The 17,262-nt window shown below is 43.4% G+C and overlaps 1 protein-coding gene across 1 annotated transcript in view; it reads right to left on the bottom strand.

Annotated features, from left to right (window-relative positions):
- Positions 1 to 4,769: 4,769 nt before the first annotated feature.
- Positions 4,770 to 17,262, bottom strand: part of LOC109909202 (CXADR-like membrane protein) — a 91,237-nt gene continuing 78,744 nt past the window's right edge. The window contains exons 2-7 of the mRNA XM_020508238.2: positions 16,495 to 16,652; positions 12,166 to 12,367; positions 10,323 to 10,490; positions 8,853 to 8,975; positions 8,174 to 8,315; positions 4,770 to 7,401 (exon numbers count right to left, since the gene is read on the bottom strand). Coding sequence (XP_020363827.1) covers positions 7,053 to 7,401; positions 8,174 to 8,315; positions 8,853 to 8,975; positions 10,323 to 10,490; positions 12,166 to 12,367; positions 16,495 to 16,652 — 1,142 coding nt within the window. The 3' untranslated portion in view covers positions 4,770 to 7,052. The remainder of the gene's footprint in view (positions 7,402 to 8,173; positions 8,316 to 8,852; positions 8,976 to 10,322; positions 10,491 to 12,165; positions 12,368 to 16,494; positions 16,653 to 17,262) is intronic.

The following is a 17,262-nucleotide window of genomic DNA, read 5'->3' as shown; positions in this document are numbered from 1 at the left end:
TCTGACATCCAGTCAAGGTTGTTACAGACAGAGCCAAACCCCCCAACCCCCAACCCTCACCCGTGATGAGCACAGCACACAAAGGTGCAAAGTACATGGATTTGGAAGAACCAAAATAGAAAACAAATTAAAAGCGTCATAAAACTCTCTGTAATATATATTTACAATCATGTTTTTTAGCCAAATACTGGTATACATTTATATCAAAGCAAAGCATTCCCCCTCATCTGCTCCATAGCTTTTGACATGCAGCTCCCTTTGCGTTCCTCCTTTCTGAGATGGACTTCCACCCCTCCCTTTTCAGAATGTCACAACAGATCATGTTCCCGTGCCAGAGGCTGTCCAAATACAGTCTGAGCTTCAATCTGTCATGCTGAACTGCTTATCCCCAAAACTGCTTTATTAAGAACACAAACGTATTGGCTACATGAAATTCATAGTCATATAATATAATGTAGGATAATCAGAATCATGAATCATTTCACTTACATTTGAATGATGATAACATTATAGTAGGGCTACTTTAAGACCCATTTTGTCGGTGTTGCAAATCTGGGGGTGGAGAAAAAGCCTAGTTTACATTCCCGACTGCTCAGACAAAAGGATCAGGATTCATTTGGAGAAAACAGAGCAGGTTTGACAGTCCACAAAGCTGGCACAGATGTGGAAAAGCGACGCGAGGGCTCATAATCTGGGGAATTTTCCACCTGAGACCTCCAGTTGCTTGAAAGCAAATCAAAAAGTCGGAGGAATTAAAGACAAAGCATCTTATCCTCCACCGAGCTGCTCCTATAGGCAGTGGAGGGAATTTAAATGGAGGAGCCTAGAGCTCTGGCTCGATATCAATCTTGTTTTATGTCCCCTCCTCTCCCACTACTCTCTCACGTTCCCTTGAAAACTGTGAGAGCATTTGTTTTGAGAATGCTAAGACACATAGCACTGTTCATGTGTGTGTGTGTGTATTGTCTCCTGGGCTATGCAACGGTTCTTTTTATGCTCCCTTTGCTGGGGAGTGCCATCAGTCAGTCGTAATGCCCGCCAACCATCCATCAAATGTATTCTGAAGGAACAGAAATAACAAGGCTGACTGTTTCAGCTTTTGGTTCACTATGTACTGTATGTGTGTGTGTCTGTATTTATGTGCATTTGTGTGTCTGTTTCTGTGTGTTTGTGTGTGTGTGTGTGTGTGTGTGTGTGTGTTTCTATGTGTTTGTATGTGTGTGTGTGTGTGTCTGTGTTTCTATGTGTTTCTGTGTGTTTGTGTGTGTGTGTCTGTGTTTCTGGTTGTGTGTGTGATGGGAAGCTGTCAATACACAAAAAGACCGGTGCATGGCTATATTAAAAGACAACTTTGCCAGGCAGATAGAATGCGAGCGACTTCCAGAGGCCTAGATGAGTATGAATTATGGACGGGCATTGTTACCACTAGAGAAAACAAGATTGCTGCATGTGAAACTGAATTGATTTCAATAACAGACATACAGTTGAAGTCGGAAGTTTATATACACTTAGCTTGGAGTCATTAAAACTCGTTTTTCAACCACTCCACAAATCTATTGTTTACAAACTATAGTTTTAGCAAGTCGGTTAGGACAGCTACTTTGTGCCTGACACAGGTAATTTTTCCAAAAATTCTTTACAGACAGATTATTTAATTTAGAATTCACTGTATGACAATTCCAGTGGGTCAGAACTTTTCATACAATAAGTTGGCTGTGCCTTTAAACAGCTTGGAAAATTACAGAAAATTATATCATGGCTTTAGAGCTTCTGATAGGCTAATTGACATAATTTGAGTCAATTGGAGGTGTACCTGTGGATGTATTTCAAGGCCTCCATTAAAACTCAGTGCCTCTTTGCTTGACATCATGGGAAAATCAAAAGAAATCAGCCAAGACCTCAGAAAAAAACAAGTCTGGTTCAGCCTTGGGAGCAATTTCCAAATGCTTGAAGGTACCACATTCATCTGTACAAACAATTGTATGCAAGTAAAAACACCATGGGACCAGGCAGCCTCCATACTGCTCAGGAAGGAGATGCGTTCTGTGTCCTAGAGATGAATGTCTTTGGTACGAAAAATGCAAATCAATCCCAGAACAACAGCAAAGGACCTTGTGAAGATGCTGGAGGAAACATGTACAAAGTATCTATAGCCACAGTAAAACGAGTCCTATATCGGCATAACCTGAAAGGCCGCTCAACTCCAAAACCACCATAAAAAAAGCCAGACTAATGGGGACAAAGATCATACTTTTTGTCTGGTTTTCTCTGGTCTGATGAAACAAAAATTGAACAGTTTTGCCATAATGACCATTGTTATGTTTGGAGGAAAAAGGGGGAGGCTTGCAAGCCAATGAACACCATCCCAACAGTGAAGCACGGGGGTGGCAGCATCATGTTGTAGGGGTGTTTTGCTGCAGGAGGGACTGGTGCACTTCACAAAATAGATGGCATCATGAGGTCGGTAAATTATGGGGATATATTGAAGCAGCATCTCAAGACATCAGTCAAGAAGTTAAAGCTTGGTTGCAAATGGATCTGCCAAATGGACAATGACCCCAAGCATACTTCCAAAGTTGTGGCAAAATGGCTTAAGGACAACAATGTCAAGGTATTGGAGTGGCCATAACAAAGCCCTGACCTCAATCCTGTAGAAAATGTGTGGGCAGAACTGAAAAAGTGTGAGTGAGCAAGGAGGCCTACAAACCGGACTCATTTACACCAGCTCTGTCAGGAGGAATGGGCCAAAATTCACCCAACTTATAGTGGGAAGCTTGTGGAAGGCTACCCAAAACATTTGACCCAAGGTAAACAATTTAAAGGCAACGCTAACAAATACTAATTGAGTGTATGTTAACTTCTAACCTACTGGGAATGTGATGAAAGAAATAAAGCTGAAATAAATATTTCTCTCTACAATTATTCTGACATTTTACATTCTTAAAATAAAGTGGTGATCTTAACTGACCTAAGACAGGGAATTTTTACTCTGATTAAATGTCAGGAATTCTGAAAAACTGAGTTTAAATGTATTTGTTTAAATGTACGTAAACTTCCAACTTCAACTGTATACTGCAAGTCACAGAAACTAATATAAACACTGCGTGTCTACACTGCAGTCTTTTCCATTCAGATAAGTTATGCCTAGCTGGTCCCACTATTCTTCTCCCTTGAATGAGCGGCTAACATGAGAATGTGTGGGTGTTGGTGTGGCCCTGAAGGCTTGTACCATTGTTTTCAATTTTCGCCTAAAATGACATACCCAAATTCAACTGCCTGTAACTCAGGCCCTGAAGCAAGGATATGCAGATTATTGGTACCATTTGAAAGGAAACACTTTGAAGTTTGTGGAAATGTGAAAGGAATGTAGGAGAATATAACACAATAGATCTGGTAAAAGATAATACAAAGAAAAAAAGTTTTGTATTTTTTTGTACCATCATTTTTTAAATGGAAGAGAAAGGCCATAATGTATTATTCCAGCCCAGGTGGAATTTAGATTTTGGCCACTAGATGGCACGTTTTAGACTGGTCCAATGAACCATTGCATTAATTTTCATTATGTTGTATCAAGACTGCCCAAATGTGCCTAATTTGTTCATTAATAACTTTTAATGTTCAAAACTGTGCACTCTCCTCAAACAATAGCATGGTATTATTTCACTGTAATAGCTACTGTAAACAGTGCTGTTAGATTAACAAGAATTTAAGCTTTCAGACAATATCAGATATGTTTACTTGTTACTTACAACCTCATGCTAATCACATTAGCCTTCGTTAACTCAACCGTCCCGCAGGGGACCCACCGATCCTGAAGAAGATTTATAATGTACATCATTCCCTTGGCATGGAATGTTGTCTCATTATGGAGATGTACACCCTCTGCATTGTGATTGGGTTACATATGATCTAGTTTATAGCAGAGATTAGTCCTAGCGAGATATTCTTCCAGGATACCCTTGTGCGCCTTCAGTCAGGGTCTTTGTCCACTACTTTGTATTCAAAGCCTACATGCCTCTAGTGCTCTCAGTAGAGTACGTACCATTGATGAGACCTCTACCAGAAGGGATAATATTTTTTTTTTTTATAATAAAATAAAAACCATTCATGTCTGTACTGTTACATATTGTTCTGTGAGTGATGACATCAAGGGAGTGATGACATCAAGGGAGCTATTAAGTAGCATTGGAATGTGCTTATTGATGATCCTGCTTGCCAAAAGATTTTCTCTGACCCTCCTCTCTTTTCACACCACAGGGCCAGGAATGTCAGGGACTTCACTGTTAGGGCTGACACCAGGTGACTGGCTTCTACCTCTGTCGTAGTTGTACAGCATGTAAGGATACCTATTACAAAGTGAGTGTATTCAACAGCTCTGCCACTGGAAAACAATACACTATCAAACAGTATCCACATGCAGGTCTTCTAACGTCATATTCTATTTTAGGCATGAATGAATAATTGTTATTGAAGTGTTTTCTGCAACTATTTGTGTACGATACCCCTAGCTAGTGGTGTCTCTAGCTTCCTACTCTTACAATCCTGTGTTATTTATTTTGAGGAAATGTTCACATTGTACATCTATAAGTAATAATTTATGATTTCTCTCTGTCCGCAATTGTATATAATCTAGATCATGCATTCTATTGTACTACGTACTACTTTATAGATTTTCTGATGTATTTTCTTGCCCATGTGACATGCAAGTATCATTGAAATAGAAACCAGGTGTGTGCTGAAAATGTCCACTGATGGCCTGAGGAAGAAACTTTTGTGTTTTGTTTTCACATTTTATTTATGCACTATGCTATATTCTTTGGACACCATGATGTTTCAATAAACATCTTGATTTTGCATTCAAGCCTAAATTTTGGATCTATTATTTTTTCGACAAGGTGCAGGTCTCTATCTCGTCCAGTATTGTTACTTTGACTCCTACGCACCTGCAACAGACCCTTTTCAGTAGTAAGGACCTTAAAAGAGCGCAGATGGACTCTGATCAGATACATATAATCCCATAGGTTTGGTTAATGCCCCTGTCTCACTGTGTTTTGGCAGTAGATTCCCAAAGCTGGATCAACACATAACTCAAACCACATGTGCATTCATGATAAGGACAGAAAAATAAACCATCAACAGGGATAGGGATTGCAAAGGCACACTAAATAGCCTACTTCATTCAAACTGCACAGGGGCAGACAGATGTACAACAAAGGGGATGGCTGATGCCAAAGCTTGGCCAATGTACAGAGAATGTACAGAGAAACTATCAAAACAATCAGACAGTAATCGAGTGGCACTCTGTTGTTGTGGATCCAAGGAGAGTACCTACCAGGGGTGGAACCATGCACACTGTACAATAGTCCCTAGAATCATACTCCTTCCTCTATTCAATCATCCACAGTATTTCGGGGATTAACTTCAATGTCATTTGTGTCTCTCTAACTATGTTTTACTTCCTTCTATTCAGTACCTTACAAAGCATAGAACATAATCGTAGTGACCATCTTTGTTCAACACACATTCACTGACTTTTTGACAGGTTTTGGTTTCCGTAACATTGCAAAACAGTGGAGGTAAATAAATGAGTAAATAAAGTAATGATGACCCATCCTGGGGATTGGTGGCACTTCCTCAGGCTGAGACACAGCTGTCTGTCACCCTTCACAACCTGAAATATAATAGATATTAAACCTCCTTTGTCTTAAAGTTATTTTTTTTATTCAGTATATTCAGTCATGTGTCTCTATTTACTGTACATTAACACCCAATTCATCCATATGCTAATTTGGGGAGGAGTTTCCTTACAATATGGGATGGTAACGCCAGTCCTCAGGGGCCTGATTGGTGTCACACTTTTGCCCCAGCCCCAGCTAACACACCTGACTCCAATTATCAACTAATCATGATGTTCAGTTTAGAATTCAATTAGTTTAATCAGCTGTGTTTGATAGGGATTGGGGAACAATGTGACAGCACTCTAGACCCCGAGGACTGGAATTGCCAATCCACAGAGCTGAGAGAGGATGTGGTGAGAAAAATAAAAGTTTCATCAGAACTCTGACTACCATGTCAGTGCTACATCCTATGAATGTGGCTAAAGTTTCTCCTATTGAGAAAAGCAAATGAGCTGTTCTCTGAATGGGGTCAGGACCATAGAACATGATGTGTCTCAGATGTCGTCATGGAGTTCGTAAAGCATCAGAGTCTGGAGCACAGGAGGCTGCTGAGGGGAGGATGGCTCATAATAATGGCTGGAATGGAGTGCATTTAATAGCATCACACAATGAAACCATGTGTTTGACGTGTTCGATACAATTCCATGTATTTCATTCCAGCCATTACTATGAGCCCGTCCTCTCCAAATAAGGTGCCATCGGCCGCCTGTGTTCTGGAGGGTTGATCTAGCGGTTTCTCTCCTCACAGGGCACACAGCATGCTCTCTGTCAGAAAGCCAGGGGTGTGTGGTTGTAGTGGGGGTGTGTCTGCCTGTTGGGAGTGGTGTGGTTGGATGAGTCAGAGACACCACTAGGCCAAAATAAAGAGGCGTGGTTCTCTCTCAGTATTTCATGCCCTCATCCCTCCGTCATGTCGTCAGCTGCGTGTCTCCACTTTGGATCTCTTTTCTCAACCCATTCCTTCTTTCTTCCTTTTTCTCTGCACTCTTCCTGTCCTTTTGATTTGATAAATAAAAGCTACACTCTGGGTTTTTCTTACACCTCACAGCACACAGCGCTGTGCTCGCTCATTGCTTCCCATGACTTCAAAGTAGAAAGAAAAGTGTAAAAATAAGTTATTTAGCCACGAGACAAACAAAAATGTGTTCTGTCTCAGTTTTTTTGTTTTTGTTGTTTTTTATTCAGTAGGGGGCAAGCATTTCTTATTTTCCCTTTTAAAGTATGCATTCATTAAAAGTTTTGGGGTTTATATTATTGATTATTTTAATTACATCCTTTTACTACTTGCATTTCGTTGTTTAACGGAAGAGTTTGTGTCTTGGAAGGGGTGGGTTTTACACATCAACATAGCCAGGATAGACTTTCTTCTCCATCCTACACAGTTTGAAAGGCCTTGGTCTGGGCAGGGACCATGAGAGTGGGGGGAGTGGGCCCAGAGATCTGTTTCCTGGAGTTGATGTTGAATTTCGGGGTGCCAGGGGGCTCAGGGGTCTTGTTGGGGGGTACCACCGTTGTGTATGCTGGGGGGGACTGGGGGAAGTCAGGGGGCTGTCCATTCTCCTTAAGGGCAGCTATCACTGGGGGCCGAGGGCGGTGCCCGTGGGGGGCGGTGTTGTGCACCATGGACTGTGTTGAGGAGGCCCCGGAGCGGGAGCTGCCAGAGCGGGACGAGGACAGAGAGTTGGGCTTCACCAGCTTGGCCTTGGGAGCCTCTGCATCCTCCCTGCACAGATACACAAAAACAAAAACAAACAAGAGCTACTTAGATTTGGCCAGTCATGACCCCAAGCATGCACACAGAGACAAACATAAACTTAGACAAACTCTACGGCCTTTCTGAGGAGAGCCAGTGGAGAAAAAGATCTTACACAATCAGAGAAAAGGGTTTGGTGACGCTCCACTGCACTTGCTGCATTATCATCTGGGTCTGACACAAGTGTCTAAATAAAAATTGTCCAACTCGTCTAGGTCTTAATCCACTACATTACACTGGCACCACGGTCACCGACCCCACTTCAGAAATCTGCCCCATCCCATCCCACCCGCTCAGTGGTTAAACATGACATGTAAAAAGGAAACACCTCCCCGTAGTCTGCATTATTTATCTAAACACCAGCAAATAAGCAGCTACACAGCCTCCAAGCAGTGAATTGTTGTCTCTTCTGCTGTAACAAGCTGCGCCATTAGCAGCCTGGAGGCCCCAGTTTACTGTAAATCTCGCTCTGGGAGTCAAACACGGCCTCAATCCGCACTTAGGCCCTGCTGCCTGCTTATGGCTGCTCTGGAGAGGAGAGAAGCTCTGGGCACGGGAGCAGAGAGGTGTGAAAAGGATCGCTCTCAGAAACCAATAAATACTACGCTTGACAATGAGAGATTTATTACAGACACACACGCAAGTGCACATACACGCTTCAGTATTTAAAAAGTTAGACAGAAAAAGAGTGAAAGAGGGACAGAAGATAAAGAGATGCAGGAAGAAGAAGAAAATGACTGACCTGATCTCATTGGGAGTCTCCTCCTCCTCATACTTCTTCTTCTCCTTCTTGCGGAAGACGAGCCAGATGATTAGGATGATGAGGAGAACACCAAAGGAGACGCCCACCAAGGCACCTGCCAGCACACCCATCCCTCGAACATCTGTGGATCATCACACATTTTTGACCTCGGAAGGGCAGCGGAAAACTACCATACATGCACCTGTACATACAGTATCCACACGCAAATATTGATGCTTCTCACGTAAACAATCCCTTTAAAAATAATGATTTAGTCCCGATAGGTAAATCCTTTGAATTTGTGGATGATAGATTTTGCTGGTGTTGTGTGTATTATGTGTTCCCTACAAAGCTATGAATCTAACAAAATGCTATCAAACCATTTCTGTTGCTGTGTTAACTTGTAAATCATGTCCCCAACATTTCACCCTGTTGTGACCTTAAAATTCCTGTGCCTTTCTGGAAATCTATTACCGTGACATTGAAACATTACTGTTTGAGCGAAGTCGATGACCAATGGCCACTGTTTTAACGGTACAGTCCCCAGTGTTGTGTTACTGAGGCGCAGGGGAGTGGAGCGAGGAAAAAACAATGTCCAGGTGCTGTTGGAAACTACAGTCATCCATCACCATCATAGCATGGTGTGGTGCGGAGCCGGAGAGCAGCTCTCTCTACTCACACTGCATGGTGACCTCAATGATGCAGTTCTCCTCGCCAACATCATTGCTGGCAGTGCACTTATAGACACCTGTACTGTCCTTCGTCAGGTTCCGCAGGGTGACGATCTCTGGATTCTTCAGATCTGTAGGAGAGATAGATAGACTGTGATTTAACAACCTGCTCAACTTGGGAAAGCTGATAGGACCGGGGTCTATGGTGCAGTTTGTACATGTATGTCCACTACAATGGTTTCAAGCACTTCTACAGTTAGCATGATCTTGAAGAGCAATTTGATTAACAGCATGTAATAAATCCTTGCAGTGAAGTACTGTACTTCATATCAAAGTCTACTCAGCTCTGATCCACTCCATTCTATGATAATCTAGTACAGATCAGCAGCAAGACAAATGCAATGTGAGGCTGTATTTGTATTGAGGCTGTATTAAATTGTATTGATGAGTGTTGAGCCTAGTTAGAACAGACTCAGGTCTGTTTTGGGCTAACCATTCCTGTCTGCAATAGCGTGTCAGCTCTGAGGTATCACACTCTGTGGGATGGAGCAAGAGGAGAGGAACTTGCAAATGTTGATCTTGGCCTCAGAGAGATTGGGTGTACTCATGCTCAGAGTGACTCTGGTGATTGAAGACCACCGGGCTCGTAGACCCTGGGGGAATTTAGGGGGAGTTTAAAGAGTTTGTCTGAGACAATGATGGAGATTTACGTGGCTAAGAGTCCCTTAGACATCCCTGTCATGACAGCCATGTGATATTACCTTTCACCACCACCCATAAATAATGGGCCACGACGGTGCGTTGTATCGCCCAATGAAAACGAATTAGACTGAACAGATGTTGTATCATGGAGGTCATTAATTTCTAGGCTTTCGGCATGGGCACGTGTCATCACTAATGCGAGTTGAGTGGGGAGAATAGGTGGTAAAACTGAAACGCAATGAAAGTGTGTTTTGTGCCTCAAAGGGGTAGATGCGTCTAGGATAGGGATTATCAAATAGATTCAGCCACGGGCTGATTTTCTTCTTGAGTGGATGGTCACCGGGTCATAATTTGTAATAATTTGTAGAATGCATAAATGCATAAAACATAATAATTTCAAACCTTGCTTACAGTTGTATACAATCACATATATCTCTCTATTATGCGTGGGAGTACTTTTGAACAGATTTTCAAAATTAAAATCATTCAGAGCTGATTTGCTGGTGATTTTACAGTCTTTTATGTCCAAATAAAATCAGCCACGGGAACAAATTAGGCTGCCAGTTGGGGAACACTGGCTGAATTGCCGCTATCAGGAATTTTTTGTGCTATAATGAATCTCCATTACATTTTGGTGTTTCGGAGGCAGACTGGAATTTAAGTGTTTGGGGATAAAAATGTATTCTGGGAAATACTATCATCAAAATATCACATACTATGTAATGTCCTCTTTAGGGGACCTGTGTTTCACATGCACATGGATGCAATCTACTTACCTCTCAGTGCCAGTAGGGGGAGGTTCCCAACACTCTTTCCCTTATCCAGCACCCTCTCCCAATTGTATTTGATAGGGTCTGAGCCGTCACTGGATTTGCAGCTCAGTTTAACATCACTGCCCTCCAGCAGCCTGCCGTCCATCCAGCATCGTGGCTTAGAGGGCTTCACTGTAGAAACAACAGAACAGTAGTTATAAAACACTACAAATAACATTATAATACTGTAGCAGCATGTGTAAACAGGAAATAATACTTGAGTGTAACAGTAGCCTGTTTGTTTTTCATGGAAGCCAATGCTGTGATTACAAGTTGTGTTACAGGCCCCAAACCTAGATCAATAAGTGACTGTGAGTTGGTTTTGAAAGCCTGCAGACAGAGACAGGTCAGGAGAGAGTGCTGTGCTCCTGAGTTCCTGTGGCCTGGGGATCACTATATGGCCAGCCCTTCTCTAGCTCTATGGCTGCTTCACAGCAGCTGCTCCAGTCCTCCTTATAACTCTCCATCCATCCCTTAACCCATCCCTCCACCCCTTCCTCCTTCCATCCCTCCCCTCCATCCCTTCCCTCCCAGTCTAACTGGCATGGTGAACATGCTGCTCCCACGCTCAGTAAGAGATATAATGAAGGGGCTGAGGAGAGGGCCGGGGATTCTGCAGTACATCTCACAGCTCTGTCAGGGCCAGTTAGACCAATCTATCTGCAGCCGGAGCAGGCAGAGCGAGGACACACACTGACACAGGGGCCCAGACCCAGCCAGCCACCAGCTCCTCTGCCAACCCATTATCTTAACGTCGGGACTGCAAGAGAAAAATGCAAATGTTCATCTCTCAAAATCAAAAGTGTCACTGCAAAGCTGAGGGCAATTAGTAAAAAATCTAGATGCTAACTCAATGAAATGTCATTATGGAGGAGAGGGAGAAAAGGAAAAAAGGATTAAGAGACTGTTCCATTAAAGTACCAATAACCACCGGTTTAACTAATCTCCCATGATGTTTTAATAAATTGCATGGGAGAATGATCTCACTTCTCCCGTTGGACTACGTTGTGGTATTGCTGCTCTCCACTTGCCTGTCTGTCCTTCAAAGCTGTTTGTTTATTCAACGATATGCAGAGACACATTTACCACAGAGCCAGTGAAAACTAAGCCATTTACCACAGAGCCAGTGAAAACTAAGCCATTTACCACAGAGCCAGTGAAAACTAAGCCATTTACCACAGAGCCAGTGAAAACTAAGCCATTTACCACAGAGCCAGTGAAAACTAAGCCATTTACCACAGAGCCAGTGAAAACTAAGCCATTTACCACAGATCCACCAAACCTCTGTGTATTGGGACAATGAAAAAACTAAACAGAACTAATAAAACAACAATGGGGTTTTTGCCCCTCTAAAGCAGCCCAACTGGCTTTGTCATAATAGTTCTGAAAGCTGAATGACGGCTCAGAACTCTGTATGGTGTTTAATAATTATAAACAGATAACAAATATTAAATCATCATAAAGAGCTTGTCTGCAGTATATTTGATGACAGAAAACGTATTTTCATATCATGGTAGCAAAATAATTCCTAATGTTTAACAACTAAATTCTGCATCATCTGTTTCAAGCTGACAAGAGGTCAATTCCCAATGCCAGCCATTTTTTGACATATATTAGATTATGTTACTTCTATGTGCCTCAGCAACCATACATCTCAAGAAACAAGGCCAAACAAAAAAATCTAAATCGAATCACTCCATCTGAATCAAATTGAATCATTAGATCAGTCAGCATGAGAGAGGAAATGTGCCTGCTAATTCTCTATTGATTAGCGTGTGTGAGAGACAGAGCTGGAGAGCAGACTCACCCAGCACTATGAGGTTGACTTGGCTCCAGTGGTACTTTCCCCCCATCTTGACCTTGCAGTAGTACTCCCCAGAGTCGGTCAGCTGTAAGTCACTGAGGAGCAGGGAGGCGTCTCCTTTCAGGTAGTCCCCAGCGAAAGACAGACGACTGGTCCCGCTGGTCACCTCGTTGGTGTAAACCTGGCCCCCGAAAAACGTGATGATCTGGGTTGGGGAGAGAGACAATGAGACACACAGAGAGCTGTATGCAGAGAGATATGTAAAGGCATCAGCTCTGTATGTGGATTTAGACATGCATGGACACTGCTTGCTCATAAAGACACATACACATACAGTACAGACATGTACCCTCTATTTGTCTTTCACTCTCTCTACCTTGTAAAAACACACACACACAACGGCATCAAACACAGCTGTCACAGCAGCCTATTACTCAGGGCAAGTGAGAGCCTGCAGATGGGGACTGCTAAACGCTGGTGCCACAGCACATCAGTGCCATCGGAGCTGGGTTTACCTGCTGCGCTCGCAGGTGACGTCTGCCCATTTACACACACACACACACACACACACACACACACACACACACACACACACACACACACACACACACACACACACACACACACACACACACACACACACACACGTTACTGTGCATTTGCCTATGGGCACACTCCTGCTGTGTTCATCCAATTTGGATGCGGAGTGTACAGTATTTGCAGGTGTGTATGTGTTTGTGCTTGTGGCTCTGAACATATGTTTATGAGACGTGGAATGAGTGGTCTGTCTAATGTGCAATTGAATTCAATACAGCATCCAACATCAGAGTTCTCAATGTTCCCCTTGTCTGTGGACGGCCTAAGGATGGGCCAATGGGTGTGTAGCACCATTAGCATACGCATCCCCAGGTCAGCGCCAGTGAACCCTGCCCTTGCTCGGGATTTCTCTCCCCTCTGTGCTCCTGACACATGTAGCCTGTACACTCGGCCACAGAGGCTAAATGTTGACAAGCTGCTCTTTTCCATTTCAACACGACCTTCCAGCTGAAATAAAATAATGATTTATTAATTCCGCTACAGGCACAGTCTCGTTTCTAATAAAATGTTCAGACGTTTCATTTTAATGAATGGTGCCTTCAATGTTATCTCCTCGTTAAATATTCAATGCAATGTGCCAGCCTCTTCAGAGGTATCAAAGACATTTGTTTTCCCCTTTCTTCCCTTCTCTCCCTCCTCCCTTCTCCCCTCCTCCCTTCTCTCCCTCCTCCCTTCTCTCCCTCCTCCCTTCTCCCTTCTCTCCCTCCTCCCTTCCCTTGTGGAACCAAATCTCTCATTGCTAATCAACAGATCAGTGTGTAAATGAATGACTTTCAAATAAATTAGAAATCTCTTTCATCTGATAAGGCCTGTTGAGATTTCACGGTATTACTGTTATCAGATGTTAGTTTTTTCTTAATGAAATGTACTAAATCAAAACAGAAACTGAAACTTTAACATCTTCTGAGAGCTAGAAGACAAGTAATTACATTAGGACTGTTTTTAGACTTGGGTAGATGATAAAAGGTGGGTGATAGGATGGATCCATTTTTATTATGGTGGGCTATACTCGGCCTTGTCTCAGGATGGTAAGTTGGTGGTTGAAGATATCCCTCTAGTGGTGTGGGTGCTGTGCGTTGGCAAAGTGGGTGGGGTTATATCCTTCCTGTTTGGCCCTGTCCGGGGGTGTCCTCGGATGGGGCCACAGTGTCTCCTGACCCCTCCTGTCTCAGCCTCCAGTATTTATGCTGCAGTAGTTTATGTGTCGGGGGCTAGGGTCAGTTTGTTATATCTGGAGTACTTCTCCTGTCCTATTCGGTGTCCTGTGCGAATCTAAGTGTGCGTTCTCTAATTCTCTCCTTCTCTCTTTCTTTCTCTCTCTCGGAGGACCTGAGCCCTAGGACCATGCCCCAGGACTACCTGACATGATGACTCCTTGCTGTCCCCAGTCCACCTGACCGTGCTGCTGCTCCAGTTTCAACTGTTCTGCCTTATTATTATTCGACCATGCTGGTCATTTATGAACATTTGAACATCTTGGCCATGTTCTGTTATAATCTCCACCCGGCACAGCCAGAAGAGGACTGGCCACCCCACATAGCCTGGTTCCTCTCTAGGTTTCTTCCTAGGTTTTGGCCTTTCTAGGGAGTTTTTCCTAGCCACCGTGCTTCTACACCTGCATTGCTTGCTGTTTGGGGTTTTAGGCTGGGTTTCTGTACAGCACTTTGAGATATCAGCTGATGTACGAAGGGCTATATAAGTAAATTTGATTTGATTTGATTTTATATTATACTAAGAGCTGGCAGTATTGATGTTGTCTAATTCATATCTCAGGGACTGGAATGTCTAGGTATACTATTTTCACAGCTGTTGTGATGTACAGGCTTCTCTGGTCTAATGTACAGGCTTTATTTAGTAACTGTGTCTCAGGAGGACTTTCAGCCACAGTAATTTGTTTACTACTGTATCTCAGTCGATATCGTTTCACTTCAAGGAATCTGAAAAAGCCTACAGTATATTCGGAATGTATTCAGACCCCTTCACTTTTTCAACATTTTGTTACATTACAGCCTTATTCTAAAATGTTTTAAATTAAAAAAAATCCTCATCAATCTACAAACAATATACATACACATTTATAAAAAATAAAATGTAAAAAACGTATTTACTTCAGTATTCAGACCCTTTGCTATGAGCCTCGAAATTGAGCTCAGGTGCATGCTGTTTCCATTGATCGTCCTTGAGATATTTCTACAACTTGACTGGAGTCCACCTGAGGTCAATTAAATTGATTGGACATGATTTGGAAAGGCACACACCTGTCTATATAAGGTCCCACAGTTGATAGTGCATGTCAGAGCAAAAATCAAGCCATGAGGTCGAAGGAATTGTCCGTAGAGCTCGGAGACAGGTTTGTTTCTAGGCACAGATCTGGGGAAGGGTACCAAAAAATTTACGTAGCAATGAAGGTCCCCAAGAACACAGTGGCCTCCATCATTCTGAAATGGAAGACGTTTGGAACCACCAAGGCTCTTCATAGAGCTGTCTGCCTGGCCAAACTGAGCAATCGGGAGAGAAGGACCTTGGTCAGGGATGTGACCAAGAACCTGATGGTCACTCTAACAGAGCTCCAGAGTTCCTCTGTGGAGATGGCAGAACCTTCCAGAATGACAACCATCTCTGCAACACTCCACCAATCAGGCCTTTATGGTAGAGTGGCCAGATGGAAGCCACTCCTCTGTAAAAGGCACATGACAGCCCGCTTGGAGTTTGCCAAAAGGCACCTAAAGGACACTCAGACCATGCGAAACAAGATTCTCTCGTCTGATGAAACCAAGATTGAACTCTTTGGCCTGAATGCCAAGTGTCACATCTGGAGAAAACCAGGCACCGCTTATTCGCTGGCCTATACCATCCCTACGGTGAAGCATGGTGGTGGCAGCATGGGGATTTTTTTCAGCAGCAGGGACTGGGAGACTAGTCAGGATGGAGTGAAAGATGAACGGAGCAAAGTACAGAGAGATCCTTGATGAAAACATGCTCTAGAGCACTAAGGACCTCATACTGGGGTGAAGGTTCACCTTCCAACAGTACAATGACCCTAAGAACAGAGCTAAGACAACTCAGGAGTGACTTTGGGACAAGTCTCTGAATGTCCTTGAGCGGCCTAAACAAAGCCTGTACTTGAACCCGATCGAACATCTCCGGAGAGACCTGAAAATACTTGTGCAGCAACGCTCCCCATCCTTCCTGACAGAGCTTGAGAGGATCTGCAGAGAATAATGGGAGAAACTTCCCAAATACAGGTGTGCCAAGCTTGCAGTGTCATACCCAAGAAGACTTGAGGCTGTAATCGCTGCCAAAGGTGCTTCAACAAAGTACTGAGTAAAGGGTCTGAACACTTATGTAAATGTGAAATGTATTTTTTACATTTTTTACATTTCTTAAAACCTTTTTTTCGCTTTGTCATTATGAGTTATTGTGTGTAGATTGATGAGGGGAAAAAACGTTTTAATCCATTTTAGAATAAGGCTGTAACGTAACAAACTGTGCAAGAGTAAGAGTAGACTGTAGGAAGTAGAAAAGGGCTGAGATGGGAAGAAAACAAATTGGAGGAACATTGTGTTGTATTAGTGTGCCTTTGAAAAAGCTATTAAAATAAATCAGATTGGTTGCAACAAAGAGATTGAGGGTGAAAGGGGGGGTATAGAAAAGGAGAGAGAAGAGAGAGAAAGAAGGAAAGAAGGAGAGAAAATGACAATGAAAGAGGCAAGAGAGAGAGAGCAGCTTCCTCACCACTCTCTGCTTGGAGTTGGGCTTCTGCAGTAGCCACTCGATGTCAAGCAACTGCACATTGGATTGCCAGAACTGATGGTGGCACGGCAGGGTGGTGTTGTCTCCGACGACTCTCTTCATTTCTGTCTGGGCGCCGGCCGTCAGCAGGCTCAGCAGCACTGGAGAGAGAGCGAGAGAGAGAGAGAGAGAGAGAGAGAGCGCGAGAGAGAGAGAGAGAGAGAGAGAGAGAGAGAGAGAGAGAGAGAGAGAGAGAGAGAACAAAGACACTGTCAGACAACTAGAACCAGATACACCACCAGACAGCAGCCACAGGCAGAAAATATCTGGAGTAAAAAACCTAGTGAGATAGGAAACCCCATCAGAATTACTAGGACATAACACATAATAGAGATAGAATCAAACAAACAAAACTATCTAAACCACAATGAGACAAAGACTATAACTAGAGTCAATTTCTCCCAAGCTCACCTAGCTGTCAGGTTGTTTGCTGTACGACAGGGTCTGAGTTGCACTAGGCTCCGTCAGCTGTGTATGTGGGGCTTGTGGCTTGGACACTGGCCAGTGGCCAGACTGTCAGGGCATGCTATGCAGTGGGGGTCGCAGGGTTAATTTATTGGAGGATGCTGGACAGCCCCGCTGGGTTGAGGGGAATTAGACAGAGGTGTCAGGGGGATTTAAAGAGGGATGGAGCTCGTGGGGGCCGTTGGGTGATCAAGGAGACATACAACTCCCTTCCACTGGTAGACCCAGCACAGGGAAAACAATGCA

This window comes from Oncorhynchus kisutch, linkage group LG18 (assembly GCF_002021735.2).
Source record: "Oncorhynchus kisutch isolate 150728-3 linkage group LG18, Okis_V2, whole genome shotgun sequence".
NCBI classification, from domain to species: domain Eukaryota; kingdom Metazoa; phylum Chordata; class Actinopteri; order Salmoniformes; family Salmonidae; genus Oncorhynchus; species Oncorhynchus kisutch.
The sequence above is the reverse complement of the archived record's forward strand: the minus strand, read 5'-3'. Positions and strand labels throughout refer to the sequence as shown.